The 20,203-nt window shown below is 35.4% G+C and overlaps 1 protein-coding gene across 1 annotated transcript in view; it reads left to right on the top strand.

The window, feature by feature from the left end:
- Positions 1 to 518: 518 nt before the first annotated feature.
- Positions 519 to 20,203, top strand: part of MMP16 (matrix metallopeptidase 16) — a 352,820-nt gene continuing 333,135 nt past the window's right edge. The window contains exon 1 of the mRNA XM_024732918.1: positions 519 to 798. Within this exon, the coding sequence (XP_024588686.1) occupies positions 667 to 798 (132 nt within the window). The 5' untranslated portion in view covers positions 519 to 666. The remainder of the gene's footprint in view (positions 799 to 20,203) is intronic.

Genomic DNA, 20,203 nt, shown 5'->3' with positions numbered 1-20,203 from the left:
TGGCAGTTCCCCTCTACCAGCCGTCTCCTTTAAGAAGCGCGCGCGTGCGAGTCGGGTTGTGTGAGTGTGTTCGTGTGCAGATGTGTGTGTGTGTATGTGCGTGTGCGTGTGCGTGTGTGTGTGTGTGTGTGTGCGCGCGCGCGCGCGCCGAGGGCCCAAGAGTCAGGCAGACCCCGGGAAGGAGGAGTTATGTAGATTACGGATGAACGTTCTGGAGGGGAGCGAGGAGAGGAGGGAAGGAGAAGCAGAGACGAGAGAGCGAGGAGCGGCCGAGGCCCTTCCCGCAGAAGCAGGAGGCGGTAGCGGCGGAGGAGGATTGGGCGGTGGAGGAGGAGGAGGACGCACCCTCTGGAGGCGGCGGCGGCTGCTGCGGCTGCGACTCGGTTCTTTGAGCCGGAACCGCCGGTGAACTTGGGCGCCACGTTCCCGGCCGCGGGCCAACGAGGATGGTGAATGCGAGCTGCTGCTGACTCTACCTCAGCCGCTGCTTCTCTGGGGGCTGCCGAGAGCGGGGGCCCTCTGTTTCCTCCCCTTGCCGTGCTGTGGGTGAACCTGCAGGCTCCTTACCCACCCGGAGGACTTTTGAAAGGAAACCAGGGAGGGAGGGAAAGGGAGAGAGGGAGAAAACGAAGGGGAGCTCGTCCATCCATTGAAGCACAGTTCACTATGATCTTACTCACATTCAGCACTGGAAGACGGTTGGATTTCGTGCATCATTCGGGGGTATTTTACTTGCAAACCTTGCTTTGGATTTTATGTGCTACCGTCTGCGGAACGGAGCAGTATTTCAATGTGGAGGTAAGAGTACGAGGGCTTTCTTCCTTCCCCCTTGCCTGGGCTGCTCCCTGAAACATATCGTTCGCTCGTCAGATCCTTGTAGCTCACAGCAGCCAGGGTCTCAACACATTGTTTCCCTTCCAGCCGCCAAGACCCGTGTTGAGTTTCCCTGTCTTAGGTGATGGATGCGCGTGAGACTGAGAATCCGTTATCCCCAGCAGCTGCGCGCTCAAAGACACAATTGTAGCCGATCCATGCTTCTTATCAAGGAAAGAGGCGAAGACCTAGAAGACCTACATATAGCAAACGTGTAGTTTCATAAAAGCAGTTTGAGTTTATAATAAATAAACTGCTCGGGAAACACAGAATTCATTGCTTGGCATAATGTGCTGCCTTGGTATTGTTCCTGAAATCTTTTTCCCTGTGTTTTGTGTCTAACAAAGGAGGTTAAAATCAAAGAATCTAGAGGAGAGCGTGGGAATACTTGATATGTTTAATAACATTACTTTGTGATAAAACACTTGACTAGACAGAGTCTTTTTCTCATTTAGACATAACTTAATACACTGTAACTAGATCTGGCTACACAGAGGACATGAAATCCATCTCTTGAAGTGTTTTCGCTTCCCCTCCCCCGCCAATTGAAAATAAATGTGGCCCAATGTAATAGTTCTGAGGTGTGTCTTACAATTTGATTTCACACTCTCATGGCAAAACATAGAGGATTTAGACTGTCATTTGCTTTACTTTGATAGCTTTGGAAACAGACAGACACAAAGCAAAAGGGAACTTAAGGATAACGACTTGTCAGACCTCTGCCAAAGTACTTTTCCTGTCATCAACTCAGCACTAAAGCCAGTAACATGCAATAAATCAATGGAAGCTTGTATACACCTGGGCTCTAACCAGTTTATCACCTACACGGTGGAGTACAAAGACAATAAGAGGGTCTTAGTAAAATATACTCCTTTTGGTTAGATCTTCTGTCACCTCAAAAAAATTATGATTAAGTCTCTGAAGAGTAATGTGATTTTTTCCCCTATATTGTTGATTCTTTAAAGCTTATTTTCATTTTGTTGGGTGTGTGTGTTTACACAACAGCAGAACCTGTTGCACAGTATTTGAACGTGTTTCATGTAACAGATTTATATACAAAGTGTGCATAATAAATGCCATATGTGAGGGCATATTCTGAATATAATTCTCTGTTTGTATAAACTGTTCTTAGGACTACATGTAATAAGTGATGGTTAATAGAGAAACAAAATATTTGAAAAAGTAAGAACCATTATCAAGAGTTAAGTTTACAGATATTAAGTATGATTATATTACACCCAAACCCTAATTCAAACCAAAACTGTTTAACCCTTTGAAAAATACAACTTTGTTTTTCTGAATAAAAGAGATGGAAAGGTAAATCTGGTAAGTCCAGACTTTTCTTGGTTGCAAATTTGAACTGTTGGAATTGCATGCCGCAGATGGATTTTTGTTTCTAATGTTTAAATCAAGAGATAATTTAATGTGGAAATGAAAAAAAGTAAGCAGTTCATAGACTAGAGGAATGAAAGTGGCAAGCTGTTATTTATAATGTTATAAACAGAAGGGCCTATTGCTTCAGATTGGTGGTGGTGGTGATGGTGGTGAGATGGGGTGTGGGGGAGGTGTTAAAAGTAGGGGCTAGTTTTTATCTTGCTCAGTCTGAAGAGGGAGGGAGAGCCTGGATTCATGGCCACCTGCTTTGGGAAAGTCTTAGATTTGCTTTCAGAGATTATTGGGATAACATAAGTGTATTGATGATCATTAGCTTTCCTTTTTGAGCCTAAATAAAATGTGCATGTATTTCTTCATAGTTTGAATCCCTCAATCAGTTCAATAAGATATTGTTATGGGAGAAAAAGTTATGATTTTGCTAAAAAAATTTTATTTTGAATTTCTGTAATTTCTGTTCTTCAAGATACATGTTAAAAATTGTTCATGGAAAAGAGGGTTTTTTTTTTCCTTCCATTTTTAGAGTATTTAACTTATTCCATCCATATTTATTACACAATGCAAAGATTTAATTATGAAAGATAAGAGGTATGTGCCATCTGAGACCTTAAAAAGGGTATTTGATACAAAGGAGATTTTCTAATTATTTAAAGTAGATTATGTTTCAGAGTTTGTATTATTCCCAAATAGCATTTTTTAAGCATTTGAACATATACTTAGTTGGGTTTATATACTTATTTGTGTGTAATGATAACCTCCTTTTTTTTAAATCATAAGAATAGCTGCTAGGTAATTCAGCATACTATAAAGAACACAGATGACAGGATATTTTGTGACATGAATTTCTGCCTGATTCACTTTTATTAGATGTTTCTTTTTGGTAGGAAACAGTAATGGGAAGAATAGTCCTTCACATCTTCAGAAAAGGCATTTATATTGTGTTGCACATTCTGATTGCAAAACATAAACTGAGACTGCTTTATTTGACTGACTCTTAAAGACAGTTAAAATAAACAGTAATGGTATCAATCACGCATGAAGCTCATATGATCACAATTTTTTTTTCTAGCAAGCGCACTAAGTTATTAGAGTTGGAATGAAGCTTCTAAGAGATGCTTTTTATGCTGACAACTGAGATTACAATGCTTTATTCCTCGCTGAGCTTCACAATTGGTGGGACCCCTATACTTTTCATTTCTACAAGTTAATGTTTAAAAACCTGTGTTCCCTCCCCATCTAGGTGGGAGGGAGTTGGGTAGAGGTATTCATGTTAACTCTTTCCTGTCTGATTTTGAAAGTATAAATATTTGAAATTTTTAAATTTTAGAACAGGAGATATTTGTTAATATGCTGATGAAAGCCTATTACAGAGAAAGAGTGCATTTTGTTTGTTTGTTTTTGTATTTAAGAAGCAAAAAGGAACATCTCTTACAGCTAAGAAGGGTAAGACACTACCAGAAGCAGTACTATGGAAGAGATTCAATAAATTCCCCTCCTTATATATTTCTGGTAGAACACTGTTTAATGCTAAAATTTCACTATACATTTGTTTAAAGATTTTTGTATATCACTGGATCCATTTTTTGGAGTGCGCCTTTCAGTGTGTAATCATTAGCATGATGCAAAGGAGGTACATTGCTAATATTAACTAAAACTCAAAGACTGCTGTCATTGGACAGCAGTCTGAATCAGATGTGTTCATTGGTCAGAAGCAGCTAAATTGTTAGCAGAGAATCATGATTTAATCTGTACACTCTAAAAAGTCATTTTGTTGTCTAAAATAATTTTCATGTTGTAGTGGGGATTCTCATGATCCTGAGACTCCTTTATTTATTTATTTTTTTAACACTGCAAACACTTTTGTCATGAAATTAAGATAGAATATAGTTCAATTATATGAATATAATCAATAACTTTCATCATCAACTTTCATAGTTTGTCAAGTGTTAAATATTTATGTGAACATGTTCTTTATTTTTTTTAAACAATAGCACACATTTCTAGTGAGAAAAATTATTTTAAGCCAATTTAATGGTAAAATAAAAGCATATGATACTCTGAATGATGCACATATCAAAGCATGAGAAGAATGACTTCTAGTGACAAAAAGAACTTGATAAAACAAAAATTGATTTTGTTCCTTTCTTTGTTAAAGAAAGAAGAGAGATTCTAGATTTCTGAAGGCTGTTTCATGACAAATACTATGAATTGTGAGTGTAACCCTCCTACATTTTTCTTGCAGTGTTTAACTGATTTAGTATTTATTCACCTTTGTCAGGTTTATCTGAATCTACCTAAAAGTTCAGTTTCCTTGGATTAGCTTTGTACTGCATATCATCTTAGCAGGAATTAGTGGTGAGACATTTCAGAGATAAAAAAAAAAATATTTTACAGATTTAAAAATGTCAGATGTTGGGATCTTTTTTCATATCTCTTATTTTCTACTTGCTTAAATAATCAACATGCATTATTTTATTTGCTCATGGAAGGATGGTGACAACGTGATCTGGTCAGTCTCCTTGAGTAAGGGATTCTGACTACATCCCATAATTCTCCATGGTAGCAGTTTTATACTGGTCAATAGCAGGGGCTGCATAACTGATTCACAAAGGTTTTTAACCTTCAGCAACATTCCATGCTTTGGAATCCCAAGTTTGCTGGCCATTCAGAATATCATAAGAACCAAGAACTCTGACCAAGAGACCAGAAGACTCACTAGTCCTCAGGTTCTTCAGCTTCTCCTGTGTGTTCCACCTTAACTGTGCCTCTCTCTGTTCAGAATTGCTTGGTCAGGTTGCCCAAATCTAGGGTTATTCATGAAATCCTTACTAGTGAGCCTATACCAGTGAGGTAAGTTGTCTCATACTACCCCTGAGAAATCCACAGAAAATAACCATCCAAGTCCATCCCTTTGTACAGCTGGGTTTTCACTTTCAGTCTCTTCATCCCTATCAAGAATAGAGTTGGGTTCAATAACAGCTTTTTAATCTCTAGAGTCAGGTGAAAAGGGATAGATCTGGGCTTCCCTGGTGGCGCAGTGGTTGAGAGCCCGCCTGCCGATGCAGAGGACGCGGGTTCGTGTCCCGGTCTGGGAAAATCCCACATGCTGCGGAGCGGCTGAGCCCGTGAGCCATTGCCGCTGAGCTTGTGCGTCCGGAGCTCGTGCTCCGCAATGGGAGAGGCCCGCGTACCACACACACACACAAAAAGTGATAGATCTAAAGTTTATAGCTATTTCAGGTTATTAACATGAGAAAACTTTAATGCACTTGTTCAGTGGTATAATTATTTTCTCTTATGTTGGATTAATCAATTATTTTATGTAAATTTATTTTTCTGCCTGACCTACCTCAAGGTACTACTCAAAATGTACCTGTTCAGAATATTTGGTAAATGACCAACTGAAATTATTTCTGGACCAAAAAAGGACATTGAGCATTTAAATCAATTAGTTAAATTTGTTGAGTGTCAAAAGAGAAAGACTGATTTCATTGTGCACCTTCAGGAGTTTTCTGACCCTTCGGCATATATATTTCAAATTGAGAAAGTCATTTTTCATGTTACTTTCCACCACAATTCATTTTAAATATCTGTGAATGTAATTATATTCATCAAATAATTTTTTATTGTGGTATAGTATAGTGATTAAGAGCACGTATTCTGATTACCATCCATAAAAAAGAATGAAATGATGCCATTTGCACCAACATGGATGGACCTAGAAATTATCGTACTAAGTGAAATGAATCACAGAGAAAGACAAATATCATATGGTATCACTTATATATGGAATCTAAAAAATGATACAAATGAACTTATTTACAAAACAGAAACAGACTCACAGACATAGAAAATAAATTTATCATTACCAAAAGGGAAAGGAAGGGGTAGGGATAAATTAGGAGTCTGATATTAATAGATACTACTATATATAAAATAGATAAACAACAAGGACCTACTGTATAGCACAGGGAACTATATTTGATATAACCTATAATGGAAAAGAATCTGAATAACCTATAATGGAAAAGAATCTGAAATGGAATATATATATGCATATAAAATTGAATCACTTTGCTGCATACCAGAAACTAACACAACATTGTAAATCAACTATACTTAAAAAAAAAAAAAAAAAAAAGAGCTCATATTTTGTCACCAGATTGCCTGGATTTTAATCCCAGCCCTTTTACTTGCAACTTAATTGTTAAGTCAATAACAGGCAAGATAACCTCTGTGAGCCTCAGTGTACATATCTGTAAAACGGAGATACTAACAGTACTTGTCTCATAGGGGTTCTGATGATTAAATGAATACATGTATATCATATTAGGTAGATAGATAGTGGATAGACAGCAACATGCCTTCTCATAGTTAAATACTCCATACTATTTAGATATTGTTAGTAAAAATAAATGCTGATTCAAAGGTATGATAACATCTAATTACAGAAAGTCTATCAGGTTAGGATATACCAGCTGGTCTAGGAAGATTTTATTTTAATACTTTTAAAATTTTACAAAATGTAATACACTAAAGTCAACCAAGCTAACATCAGTACATTTTCTTCCCGTGGGTTTTTCTTAGTTTAGTTCAGGAATGTGATTTTCACATTTTGTCTCATCATCTGTTACTATCATAGAATGTCAAGTTCAGCTCACACCTTCTTTTATAAGACTGAATTTGCTGAAATCTGTTTATCTTTTCTTCTAATACCATGGAAAAGAAATAGGCCTTTATGATTCAATGGGCTTGTTTATTTTAACTGGCTCAATGCCCAAGTGCTTCCTATTCACATTAGGAGTAGGATTTGATATATAACTTAGACCAGCTCAATGTTATACCCCAAATTCAGACCATAAACGTCTTTTTTTCTTTTAGTTAATAGGGGAAGGAGGAGGATGGGCAGAAAAAGATATTAAAGTGGTTTATTCAATGACAAAGAAGTTTAAGATAAAATAACTTGCGCATGTAACATTGGGAATAGAAGATATAGCAATATAGTATAATGTAACCCTAGGACAGAGGGTCAAGGGACGTGGCCTTTAACTTTGGTTCTTATACTAACATAGCCTTGATCTTCGGCAAAAAGACAATTGAACTAACCTGTCACTAAGGCCATTTCCAAATTTGAAGTTCTATTGTATGAACCACCAAGCTTTAATTTATATGGCCAAAAGGGGAAAATGTACATATTTATTCTGTAAATTTTGGGGCAACTGGCTAACAAATGTTCAGATTTTTTTCTTTCTGAAGTACCTATCATGAAGAAATACAGAATGTGCAACTTAAATCTAACATTTGTTATCTTCTGTAGTGACACAGGGTGTTCCATTTTGGAAACTATCCTAGCCTTCTGCTGAGTAGTAAAAACACTGGCAGCAAATTATATGGAATTTTAAAATCAATTTTTTGCCAAGGTAGCAAACTTTAAAAATTTAATGTTAAAAACATGGCTTGATGTTATTTTGAAAAATACGTGTCATCTACAAGTGGTACTGCAATCATAAAAAGGCAAGTTGGAATGAAATCAAAATAGTTTTTTGGGGGAGAGTCTCAAAATTCAAATCCATATATATGTATATATATACATATATATATATGTATATAAAAAATATACACATATTTTGTAGTGAAATGAAATACTTATACTGTATGTCCCTTTTGCCCACTGTGGAAAATAATTTTGGCGCCTGGCTCTTTGAGGGTTATTTTTGTTCTTCACAACACATTTGATTTTGAACGTGAAAAATCAGACTGCATTTGTTTTATGAAATATGCAGCTTATGCAAACAGCAAAAATATTCCAGGTTAAAAGGGTAAACTACTAAGTTAAAATATGTGACACTCAACTTTTTTCTTTTGCCTTCTTTCCTTGGGAAAGTCATTTATAGATTTTGAGGTTATTCATGTAATCATATTTGATTGTTGCTTTCTATAATTTAGCATTCTGAATAGATGTTCTTTGTCTTAGTGTCTCACCACTACCATTTGGCATTGTGTATCCTTGGGTTTGGATCAGTGGAATATCTTGATGAGCCACATAACAAGTTTAGGCAAGAGAGTAAGAGTAATCCCACAATAGGCTCCTAACCTTTGATTGTGACTTGTGGGTGTAGTATATAAAAGGAGGCTAGAGGGAGCAATTGAGCCGTTTAAAGATTCCAATGGTAGAACTTGGTTTAAAAATCAAGGCCAGTAGGTGCAATTAGATGTCTTAAAATGAATCATAGCCAATCATAGAGAGCTTAAGGAAATCAATGAACTATTCACGATTTAATGTGCGACTTAGGTTTACTAATAGCCATTTGGTACCGGTTATTACATATTTGATGAACTAAGAAGGAAATGAACACTTCTGGAGGAGTTTGGGAGGAGTTCTGGGCATGACAATATGACAAAGATTGTTACAGTGTAGGACAGCTTTATATCTCCTTACACTATATATCGTAGTAACTGTAGATGCTTTTGGTATTCTCATTTTAACTAAAATGAAAATGAAATAATTGTAGTCTTACAGATCAGAGTGGGATAAATCTAATTTGATTATGCCTTTTAGATATATAGCAAAAATCCACTTTTAAATGTTTGTCAGACTGTTATTTTATTTTTTAATGTTTACCAGGGTAATTTACTGAATAAATATTTTTTGATGAAAACACGTTTTAAAATATAGGTTGTACCTCTTTATCTTTTAAAAAATATGTAAGAAATAAGCCACAAAAGTGTGAAATAGTGCTTTACCTTTAATAGGAACCTCAAATATGTTTTCAGTTGACCAGATTATTATATAAGTGGAGATTAAAAAGGGGGCAGTCACTAATGCATTAGGGAGTGCCGACATTTAATTAAGATATTATAATCCACTTACAAGCATCATTCAGATTTTTTAAAGTCTTTAATCTAGTCAATTAAGTGGAATATGGATATACAAAGTAAGCCATGGCCCCACAGACAGATATTCTCAGGAGAGATAGTCCTTAGAGTGATGTATTCAAATGACCAAATAAACTACTCAATGGGATGGAATTTTACAGTATTTGTTTTAGTCATGCTCAAGTTATGGGGGAATAAACTGCCATTGTTTTAAGGAAGCTGGATACTTTTATGAACTTTATTTCTTGTCCCCAAATTGCATGCACCTGAGGTGATGTCAGTGGAATACAGGCCTGTGCCTCTGCAGGTGCTGATGCAGTCAGACCCTAAGTGACATCAGTGGAAGCATTTTTTCCATGGGAACTTTTCACTGTTGAATTCATACCATGTGTTAATAGTTTCTCATTGTTTATAGCGATTAGAAATTTGAATTTGTTTTAGGTTTCTGATGTCTGTGTATTCATTCTCCCTTTATACAATTGCAAGCCAGTTCCTTCTTGTGGTCCTACTTTTTCTTCTAGTTGAACTCTTGAGGGACTTTGTATTCTAGATATATTACAGGACACCAGGCTTGGAAATTGGGTAAAATTTTACAAGAAGCTACATTTTTTACTCTTCCCTCTTTCATTGTGAATAAGGCAGAATAAATTCAAAGAACTTCCAGAGTCAAATGTACACTCAATGATTTATATGAAATTGATAACCAGCTTACAAATACTCACTCCCAGTTACAGATAAAACTCTTTTGGACATCTGTGTGTTTTAATATTACAACAGCTCTATTCATAGAACTTGCTAACTTGCTCCTGTATGTAGATGGAGTGAAATCGTTTGTTAGTCCTGTGGATGAATCAAGCAAATTACTAAAACAGTCTTTGCCTTATTTTGACCATTCATAAAATGGCTTTGTGATCTTTATTGCTTGTCTATAGCACAGGTTTTGTAATGACAGCATTTAGACAATCCCAAGCAATCTCTTTCTTAGGTAAGAAAAGGGTATATCTCAGTTTTTTCACTCCCGCAGATAACCAGGAATGTAGAAACAATTATGTGCCAGCATTATATTCTAATTAGACAAGGTCCAAATAGCCAGTAGAATAGAAATACCTGGAATTGATTTCACTGAACACCTTATTTTAATGATAAGAAAAACAGAGTTAATTATCACTGGTTGAGCATTTGCTATGTGCCTGATAGTGTTCTAAGTTCTTCATATATTTTAACTCATTTAAATTTTATTACAATCTTGTGAGATAGCACTACTATTTCTCTTTCACAGATAAGGAATCTGAGGCATGGAGAGGTTGAGGAACTTGCCAAGGCCATCTACCCCTGAATTTTCCTGAAGTGGAATAGCCCAGAATCAAAGCAGGCAGGTTGGCTATGGAGCCCAGGGCCCTAACCGAGTAAATACAGGCAAGAAATAACTCCCAGGTTCCCAGTAGGGACAGTGTAGTCCAGTTCCATTGATCACGTCTTTTATATTCCAAACTGGAAAGAAATCATTGACATGCATAAAGAAAATGCTAGGTCTATCCTAGTATAGAGACTTACCTGGAGTAAAAACTGAATAGACTGTTGTTGATTTGATTTGTTGATTCAAGAGTGATTATTTGGTGCTCAATATAAATTTATTGTTTAATACCCTTTATGATTTTTTACTTATAGAAAGTTGGTAACCTATGTTAAATTGCATACTACTAAATGTGGCACAATCTTAATTATATGTAATATTAAATTAATCATAATATCTCATTCCTTAACTATTTGTTATGTTGCATGTTGTCACATTAAATGTGATTTTCAAAGGTTTTAGGAAGTTTTGATTACATTCCAAGATGAAAAGAGTAGAACATGTAAAGGAAAACCTGTTAGATCGGTGTTCCAGTGCCCTGCTGGGGAAGAATATGTATGTATATGGCTGCTGACTGGCATGAGTTCTGGAGTTTGTTATTTTTATATATTGCTTTGATTGGGTAGAAGCTACAAGGAAACAGATATATTTGATCATTTCTAATATATTTTTTTATTTTAATGTAAAAGAGAACTTACTCAGAAGTAGATCATTTCAGAGGTGGATGAGGTGCCTCAGAACTCACTGTTTGAGAATAGGCCTGATATCTGGTTATTGTCTTTATTGTAGAGGCAATGGAAACTTCTTGGTGGTTGACCTAAGGATGTTTTAAAAATTCTTCAGTCCTTAAGATTGTTGCTGTATATAGCTTTCAAGGCTCACTTAGTTCATTTATTAGCATTTTAAGGAAAGACTATTTCTAAACCAATTTATAAAGGTGACTTTATAAAACATTCTCAGTATTAAATATTCATTCAGCTATCTGTCACTTTCTCTGTAGGCAGTATATCATAATTGCTATATGCAAGAACTTTGGAAGGAATGCTTAAAAATCTTAGCTGTGTCACCAAATCTCAGTAAACTTGAGTGAGCCAAGTTACTATTTATTTCCTCATGTGTAAAACAGAGGTAATAATACTCAACTCAAGGGTTGTTCTGAGATTAAAGAGGTAAAAGATAATGGGTCAAGATAAGTAATAGCCTTCTGATTTACTATCCCCTGCTGAAATAAACAAACAAACAAAAAGGACAAACATATGAAACAGTGGTTTTTAAATCACTGGACATCAGGTAGTGAAGGACAGTCATCCCTGAAAGATGGGAAACAAACAAGATGAGCCCTATGATTATATCAATTTAGTTCATAGAGAGGGTTTCCAGGTGATAGTACAGGGAAGGCAGAACCAGGTTGAGCCATACAGACTCCTTGAGTTAAGGAGATGAAGCTGGGAGTATGGAGAAACCAAGGAGTTTAGAATTCACAGGTCAGAATACCAGAAAGGTGAATTCTGCAGAGAGAGAAAGCACTGGAGATCTGCAGAGCATTCCCCTTGAGTATTCAATTAAGAAGTGATCTGCACATTCCTGTGAAGTAACTAGTGGAGGCCAGAGAAAGAATCAACCAACAGGATCAGAGGGGACCATGCCTGCAGATCACACAGGGCTGGGAATAGTGCCCATTCTCACCAGCCACACTGGAAAACCTCATCATTTACAGGGTGTTGGGTAGAGTACTCAGAAGCATCTTGCTCCAGTAGTGGGAAAAAAAAATCCCTGGACTGAAAACTGCTCTAGTTCTGCTTACAAAGTCTTAAAAGCAAGACCTTAAAGGATCAAACTTTTTCTAAGTGACTAAACTGCTTTTCACAACAAAACTCAGTAAGACATATGGGAATACAAAAATCCAGCACTCAACAAGTTAAAATTCACAATGTCTGACATCCAATAATAAAAATTACCGAGCACGCAAAAAAGAAGGAAGACACAATACATAAAGAGGAGAAATATCAATCTGTCTAAACTGTCCTCCCTCAGTGATTTCCATCACTTGGCACCACCTACCACATGTGTTCATGCGAGAAAAGTGGGCACCAATCCCCCAACTTCCTGCCCCTCACTCGTTACTTCTAATTAGTTGTCATTTTTTTCCCCTATAACATGCATCTTCGGTCTGTTCATTTCTCATATGTACTTGGCTACAGCCCTACTTTGAGCCTCTATATCCAGTCTGGACATACTGTATTATCCCATGGTCTGTACGACCTCTCATGATCAGACCCCACCCCTCTTTGTAGCCTCATAGCTCAAAGTTTATCTACTGAGCCCTGTGATTTAGCACAGCACTCAAACGAAAGATCCCTGTACAGGCCTAAAATTATTGAAAACCCCCAAAAGTTTTTATTGTGTGATTTATATCTGTCTATGTTTATAGTTCTAGACAAATAAACCTGAGAAAGTTTAAAAATATTTACTTAGAAATTCGTTTAAAACAATAATAATTAACAATATATTAACATAGATAACATATTTTTATGAAAAGCACATTTTACAAAAGAGCAATTGTAAGAAAAAAAGATATTGTTTTACTTTTCTCCAAATACCTTTAATATCTGGCTTAACAAAAGATAGCTGGATTCTCATATTTGTTTCTTTTATGTTAACCAGTTTTTAAATTGAAGTATAGTTAATTCACAAAATGCTGTGTTAATTTCAGGTGTACAGAAAATTGATTCAGTCATATATATTATTCTTTTTCAGATTCTTTTCAATTATAGGTTATTACAAGATATTGAATATAGTTCCCTGTAGTATACAGTAGGTCTTCGTTTATTTTTTATATAGTAGTATGTGTACGTTAATCCCAAGCTCCTAATATATCTCTCCCCCTACTCTTAATACCAGCCGCTCCGCGGCATGTGGGATCTTCCCGGACCGGGGCACGAACCCGTGTCCCCTGCATTGGCAGGCGGACTCTCAACCACTGCGCCACCAGGGAAGCCCTAAGCTATCCTCTTTGATAAACATGTTTGTTTTCTTTGTCCGTGAGTCTACTTCTGTTTTGTAAATAAGTTCATTTGTATAATTTTTTAGATTCCACATATAAGTGATATCATATGGCATTTGTCTTTTTCTGTCTGACTTACTTCACTTCATATGATAATCTCTAGGTCCATCCATGTTGCTGCAAATGGCATTATTTCATTGTTTCTTGTGGCTGAGAACAAAAAAAAATTAAAAATTTCATGGAAATACAAAAGGCCCCAAACAACCAAAACAATCTTGAGAAAGAAGAACAGAGCTGAGGCTTCAGACTATACTACAAAGCTACAGTAATCAAAACAATATGGTACTGGCACAAAATAGACATACAGATCAATGGAACAGGATAGAAAGCCCAGAAATAAATTAACACGTTTATGGTCAAGTAATCTATGACAAAGGAGGCAAGAACATACAATGGAGAAAAGACAGTTTCTTCAATAAGTGGTGCTGGGAGAACTGGACAGCTACATGTAAAAGAATGGAATTAGAACATTCCATAACACCATATACAAAAATAAACTCAAAATGGATTAAAAACCTAATACTAAAAACAGATACTATAAAACTCCTAGACATAAACATAGGCAGAACACTGACATAAATTGAAACAATATTTTTTTGGATCCATCTCCTAGAGTAATGGAAATAAAAACAAAAATAAACAAATGGGAGCTAATTAAACTTAAAAGCTTTTGCATAGCAAAGGTAATCATAAACAAAACAAAAAGACAACCTATAGACTGGAAGAACATATTTGCAAATGTTGCTACCGACAAGGGATTAATTTCCAAAATATACAGAGAGTTCATGCAGCTCAATATCAAAAAAACAACCCAATCAAAAATGGACAGAAGACCTAAGCAGACAATTCTCACAAGAAGACATGCAGATGGCCAACAGGCACATGAAAAGATGCTCAATATTGCTATTTATTAGAGAAATGCAAATCAAAACTACAATGAGGTCTCACCTCACACCAGTCAGAGTGGCCATCATTAAAAAGTTTAAAAATAATAAACTCTGGATAGGATGTGGAGAAAAAGGAACCTTCCAACACTGTTGGTGAGAATGTAGATTGGTATAGCCAATATGTAGAACAGTATGGAGATTCCTTAAAACACTAAAAATAAAGTTACCACAAGATCCAGCAGTCTCAGTCCTGGTCATATATTTGGAGAAAACTCTGATTCAAAAAGATACATGTACCACAGTGTTCATGGCAGAACTATTTACAGTAGCCAGACATGGAGGCAACCTAAATGTTGATCGACAGATGAGTGGATAAGGAAGAAAAAAAAAATGCACACACAAAATGGAATATTACTCTCATATTTGTTTATGCATTCACACTTGCAATATCATAAATCATGTAGCCCTGGTCAACACCACTGTCCATTGCAAGCTAATGAGAATGAAAAGGCAAATAATATCCTGTTAAAATATTATTGACCTAGCCAACTCCTGCAAGAGTTTTAGGACCCACAGAAGTTCCAGGATCAAACTTTGAGAACCACTGTATCAGCAGCTATACTGTTAATCTCTTTTCCTCCTAGATACCAAGATCCGTTTTCCTTGGAGTCTTCATCAAAGTGCTTAACTCTTTCATTTATTTCCCACCCTTCTACAGATTCTTCAGTGCCCAGCAAACATCATCTGATCTTCCCTAATTCCCATCTTTACCCCCATGAGAAGATGAGCCCATTATGCATTTATAATAACTTTTCTTATGCTTCAAAGTACCTATCATAATTATACAGAGTGTTTTACCTTCCCTCAAAGTTAGATACTGATATATTTATTTAAGACAAAAAGCTCACCCTTAAATTACTGTTGAAAATCCATTAAATGGCTTATTAATTGCTAAGACTTGGCACATGGACATGCAGAAGCCAAGTATCAACTTCTGTTTCTCAGCACCTTTGAATTTTGGTCTTCCTGTCTTTGGAATCATATAGGCCAAACTCATGTTTCCTGGGGGAGAAATTTAAGGAGACTTGAATTAGGTAATTTTTCTCTCTTTTTGCCTGGAGCATATGGTTAAATTTGCTGTATTACATTAAATCCATGTGCAAATAATCTGTTGTAAATGGTTTGTGTGTAATAAATTAATATCTCTCACTGTAAATTATAACTTTATGAGACAGAGTATATCTGCCTTGGTCACCACCACTGTATGCCATAAGCCTAATGTTGCCATGCAAAAAGTTGAGAGCTCAGCAGATACGTGACGGAGGAATGAATGGGTTACATCATCCCTATTCATAGGTGTTAAATTTCTAGTTTAACTGACATCTTATGATCCATTTCAATAGTTATCTTTTCCTTTAACTCATTTTGCCCATACTAGATGAAAATATGCTGTGTATATCTTACATTTACTTTAGTTACTTTATTCAATATATTTAACTTCTAATAATAAAAGTTCATATTTATCTTAGTGATTAATGGTTAACTAGTGAGTAGACTGCACCCCTGGAATTTTTTCTAGTTATCATCATTACATTGCATCAGTGTTTCTGGTATAAATAAGTGTTTTTTATCTTATTCCACTGATAGAACATTTCTATAAATACCTATTGGCTTAGCATCAAAAAAAATGTAAAATTGGTCTTTATTTTCAGAGGGGTGTATCAAAACATGTAGGGAAAATATAAAAGGAAAATAACTTTGTTCTGGTTCAGTGACTTCAGTTGTAGTTATTACTATTAATAAATGACAACCTCCCCAAAAGAATATTCAGGAAAGAACAAAAACAATTTTACTTGTATTTCATGGGACATCTTAAATCATTTCAATACCTGTTTTAGCTACATGGATAAGAAATAAATTGATATGCTGTCAACTTTTGCATCCATTAACATGTAAAACCTAAGAGTGAATAATCACATAATAATTTGAATTTCTTTTAAATAACTTACATTAAAATTAGATCATCTTTAGTGTTCTAACAAGCACAATATTGAAGACACATGAAGAACTGACTCAAGAGATGTTAAAATTTGATGGATTTTCTCTTGCTGAACCCCTGCATATTGTTGATTGTCAGGATAAGAATAGCAAAAACACAAGACTTTCTTCAGTCTTTCATTGATACATGAACTGTCTGTCTGGATTACATCTTCCTTAGGAGGAGAGGAAATATAGTCTTCTGAATATGAAACAGTCCATTATTAACTTACTTTTGCATTCTACAAGAAAAATGAGTCTTCTATTATAGCATCATATTAGGAATGGCAAACTTACTGAGTCTATTAGTTGAGGACAGCCATCTGTCTAAGGGTTTTCAGTTTGCATTTATTTTTTTTGAAAACCTTGTTTTCTTTTCTCTGTGTTACTTGAGTAATTTCCAGAAACTTTCTAGACACACATACACACATAATGCATTCTTTCCTGTGTTCCTTCTTTTTTCCCTTCTTATGGAAATACATTATTTAAAATATTCTATACATTTTAACATAACAATACATTTTGGTGAATTTTTCTTATCAGTACATAAAGAACAACCTCATACTTATAACTTACATATATGGTAATTTATTTAATTATAGCCTATTGCTGGATAATTAGATCATTTTCAAGGTTACTTCTATTATAAACAGTAATACAGTATGCTTACCTAAGCTTATATGAATTTAACAAATAAAACTTCTGGAAGTGGAATTGCTACATTAATGACTATATTTATTTATAATTTTGGTGTATTTTGCCAAATTGCTACCCCTAAAATACATCAGTTTAATCTTTATCAAGAATGCTTTAGCATTATTGATTCCACACACACCTACCAGTACTTTTAATTTTTTTCCAAATCTGATGGGTGAAAAATTAATTTTTATACAAATTTAAACTAATACAAACATTTGGCACTTAAAAATATTTTAATTAATTAAATTTTTAATTCAAGAAAATTTTCCCTGCCATTCTTTGTCTTCTTTTCTTACTGATTTATAAAGCTTTATACATATTTATTGAGAAAATTGACCCTTTCTCTGTCATACATAATAAAATGAATTTGTTGATATGTTTTGGTTTTGCTAATTTATTTTTTCAGGTTAATTAGTCATATATATTATGTCTTTTAGTTTTGTATCATGCTTCAAAAAGTCTCCAGCATTTCAAATCTGTTTTTAAAAACAATTGTTTCTTTCTGTCTTTTTTGTTCTTTCTGTTTAAATCTTTGATTTGCATAAAATACTTTCGGTACAGGCACTAAAATTAGACTATAACTCATGATTTCCCCAAAATTGATTAATAGGTGCTTTGGCACTATAGATTGAGTAGTAGTCTTTTCCTGTATATCACATAGGTTTTGTTGAGAACTAATAACTATAAAATACAGTGGTTTAAGACAAATTTGATTAGGTTTGATGGATCCAAAGGCTGAAGACACCTTGTTTTCATATAGCTTGGCGAGGGCAGCTGTGCTGTATATGTCACACATGCTCTTGGAACCAGAGTCATATGGGAACATGTTCCCTTGGTGATGGCAAAGGTGCTGGAGAACAAGCAACCACATCAGTTCTTATCCTCGTAACTTGCACACGGTCTTTTCTGACCAAATTCTTTTACCTAAAGCAAGTTGGTTACTTGACAAGGCCCAAGGTCAAGGAGATCAGATGTGCCCATTGCCTCTGACGAGACCAGGGTAAGGGTGTGGATGTAGGAGGAGTGAAGAATTGGGACTAGTAATTCAACCTATGACACTTTTACTGATTTAAATGCTGCCTTTATTATATACTAATTTTTACTTATATCTTAGCCTATTTCTGAATGCAGTTTTTTCCACTGATTTATTTAAATCTTCCTGAGAAAATACCAAGCTATTTTGCTTATTCTCTTCAGTAATGTTTTGCAACTTTCTATAGACATGTAGTTAATTTATTTTTCCTTTTTTTTGTTGTTGCTATTTAGAATGGGAACTTCTACTATACTTACCAAATGATTTTTATTTAAAGAAAAGCTAATGATTTTTTTAATATATTAATTTCAAATAACCACCTTGTTAAATCATCATATTGTATCACATAATTCTTCTGTAGAATCTCTTGAGTTGTCTGGGTACATGATCATGTCATTTATACTTAAAGATAATTTTACCTCCTCAATTTTTTCTTTAATTCATTCTTTTGGGTAATTGACTTCCAGAGCAGTATTAAGTAATTATTGTGATACTAAACACATTGTCTTTATTCTGACTTTAGGGGAAACGAAGACCCATTTGTTTTCAATTGTCAATCATTAGCCTTTAAAATAATTAAAATCCTAGTCACTTTATCCAGGATAGTTACTTCTAGAATCTCTGTATATTGCCTTTAGATTAAGATTGATGGTGAGTACACAGCATGTTAGCATGACAAAAAATTGAAATTTGGTCTTATTAAATAACGTTCTTCACCTTTTTCTTGATTTTAGTGTGATTTTTCTTTTAATATTTCCTATAGTTTCCTTGAAAGTTTGACTCTCTGACTTATTTATTGTAGTATTTCCATGAATATTACAGTGGTTGGATAGACAAAAATCATTTTCTGAACAAAACAACAAATGGATTGATTGATTAATTTTGTGATGGAATTTGGGCATTTTATTCTAGACTTTTATTCTGGATTTTGGTTCGTGCAAAGGAAGCCAATTTGAACTACCTGAGTGATAGAGGAGGTTTATTGGAAAATACTAGCAGAGTTCACAAATTGTGGGGAAGGGCTGACCAAGCCAGCCTGGGGCAGCTGCAGATATCTTAAAGCTGAGACCTTGGAAGAGCTTTCTCTCTTACCCACATCTCTGCTTCTCTTTCTTGGTTGGCTTCATTGTCTCTTGCTGCAGATTATTTTTCTCCATGTGGTGTGGGTTTTCTATCAGCTGGAAACCATTTCTCTTTATCACCTTTCTGGAAGAAAATAACTTCCCTCTGTCAATATGCACACACTTCCAGTTCAACTATGAAAAACCCTAAAGAAGGTTTCTGATTAGCCCAGTTTGAATCGCATGCCTTTTCCTGTATGCAGCTGGAGGTAGTTTGTAGGGTCCGTGAATGACAGCTCACAGTACAACTGGATAATGGAGGAATAGCACTTTCCACAGAAACCTGAGAAGGCATGTTGGACAGAACTTCAGCAATAGAGGTCTAAAACAGGTGAATTGATTTATCCTTTTTCTTTTCTTTCTGCTCTTCCCTTTGAGCTATCTTCCCCTCCCCCCTTTATTCCCAGCTGCCCAACTGCAACACACACACATGCATTTACCTTCTTGACTATCTTTCACTTCCCTTTTCTTTTCACTGTCATCCATCTTCCCTCCGTTTCTTTGGACAAGTTAGGATTAAGATGTGCCTTCTGCTGTAGCATTGTTACCTATTTGGAGTGAAGTTTCAGTGGTAAAGGAGTAAGAATAGTCATCATGCACAGATTACTCTGTATAATAAAAACAGAAATTAGAATAAATGAGGTAGATTTCTGAGCTAGTGTGACTGAGAAAACACAACGTCAAGAGGCTTAAGGTTGGGTTTAAGCCTTAGGTTAAATTTTGGATTTACACTCAATATTTGTACTCAAGAGTGACAAATAAATAACTTTTTTCTCCAGAAACTTCTTTGACTGATTTTATTTGAGAGGTGACAGCAAAGTGCTGAGTCTGTTGCTCTTTTCTCACTGCCCACCCCCCCCCCCCCCA

Source organism: Neophocaena asiaeorientalis, unplaced genomic scaffold (assembly GCF_003031525.2).
Source record: "Neophocaena asiaeorientalis asiaeorientalis breed wild unplaced genomic scaffold, Neophocaena_asiaeorientalis_V1.1 scaffold555, whole genome shotgun sequence".
NCBI lineage: Eukaryota > Metazoa > Chordata > Mammalia > Artiodactyla > Phocoenidae > Neophocaena > Neophocaena asiaeorientalis.
Note: the sequence above shows the minus strand (reverse complement) of the source record. Positions and strands in the feature narration are given on the sequence as shown.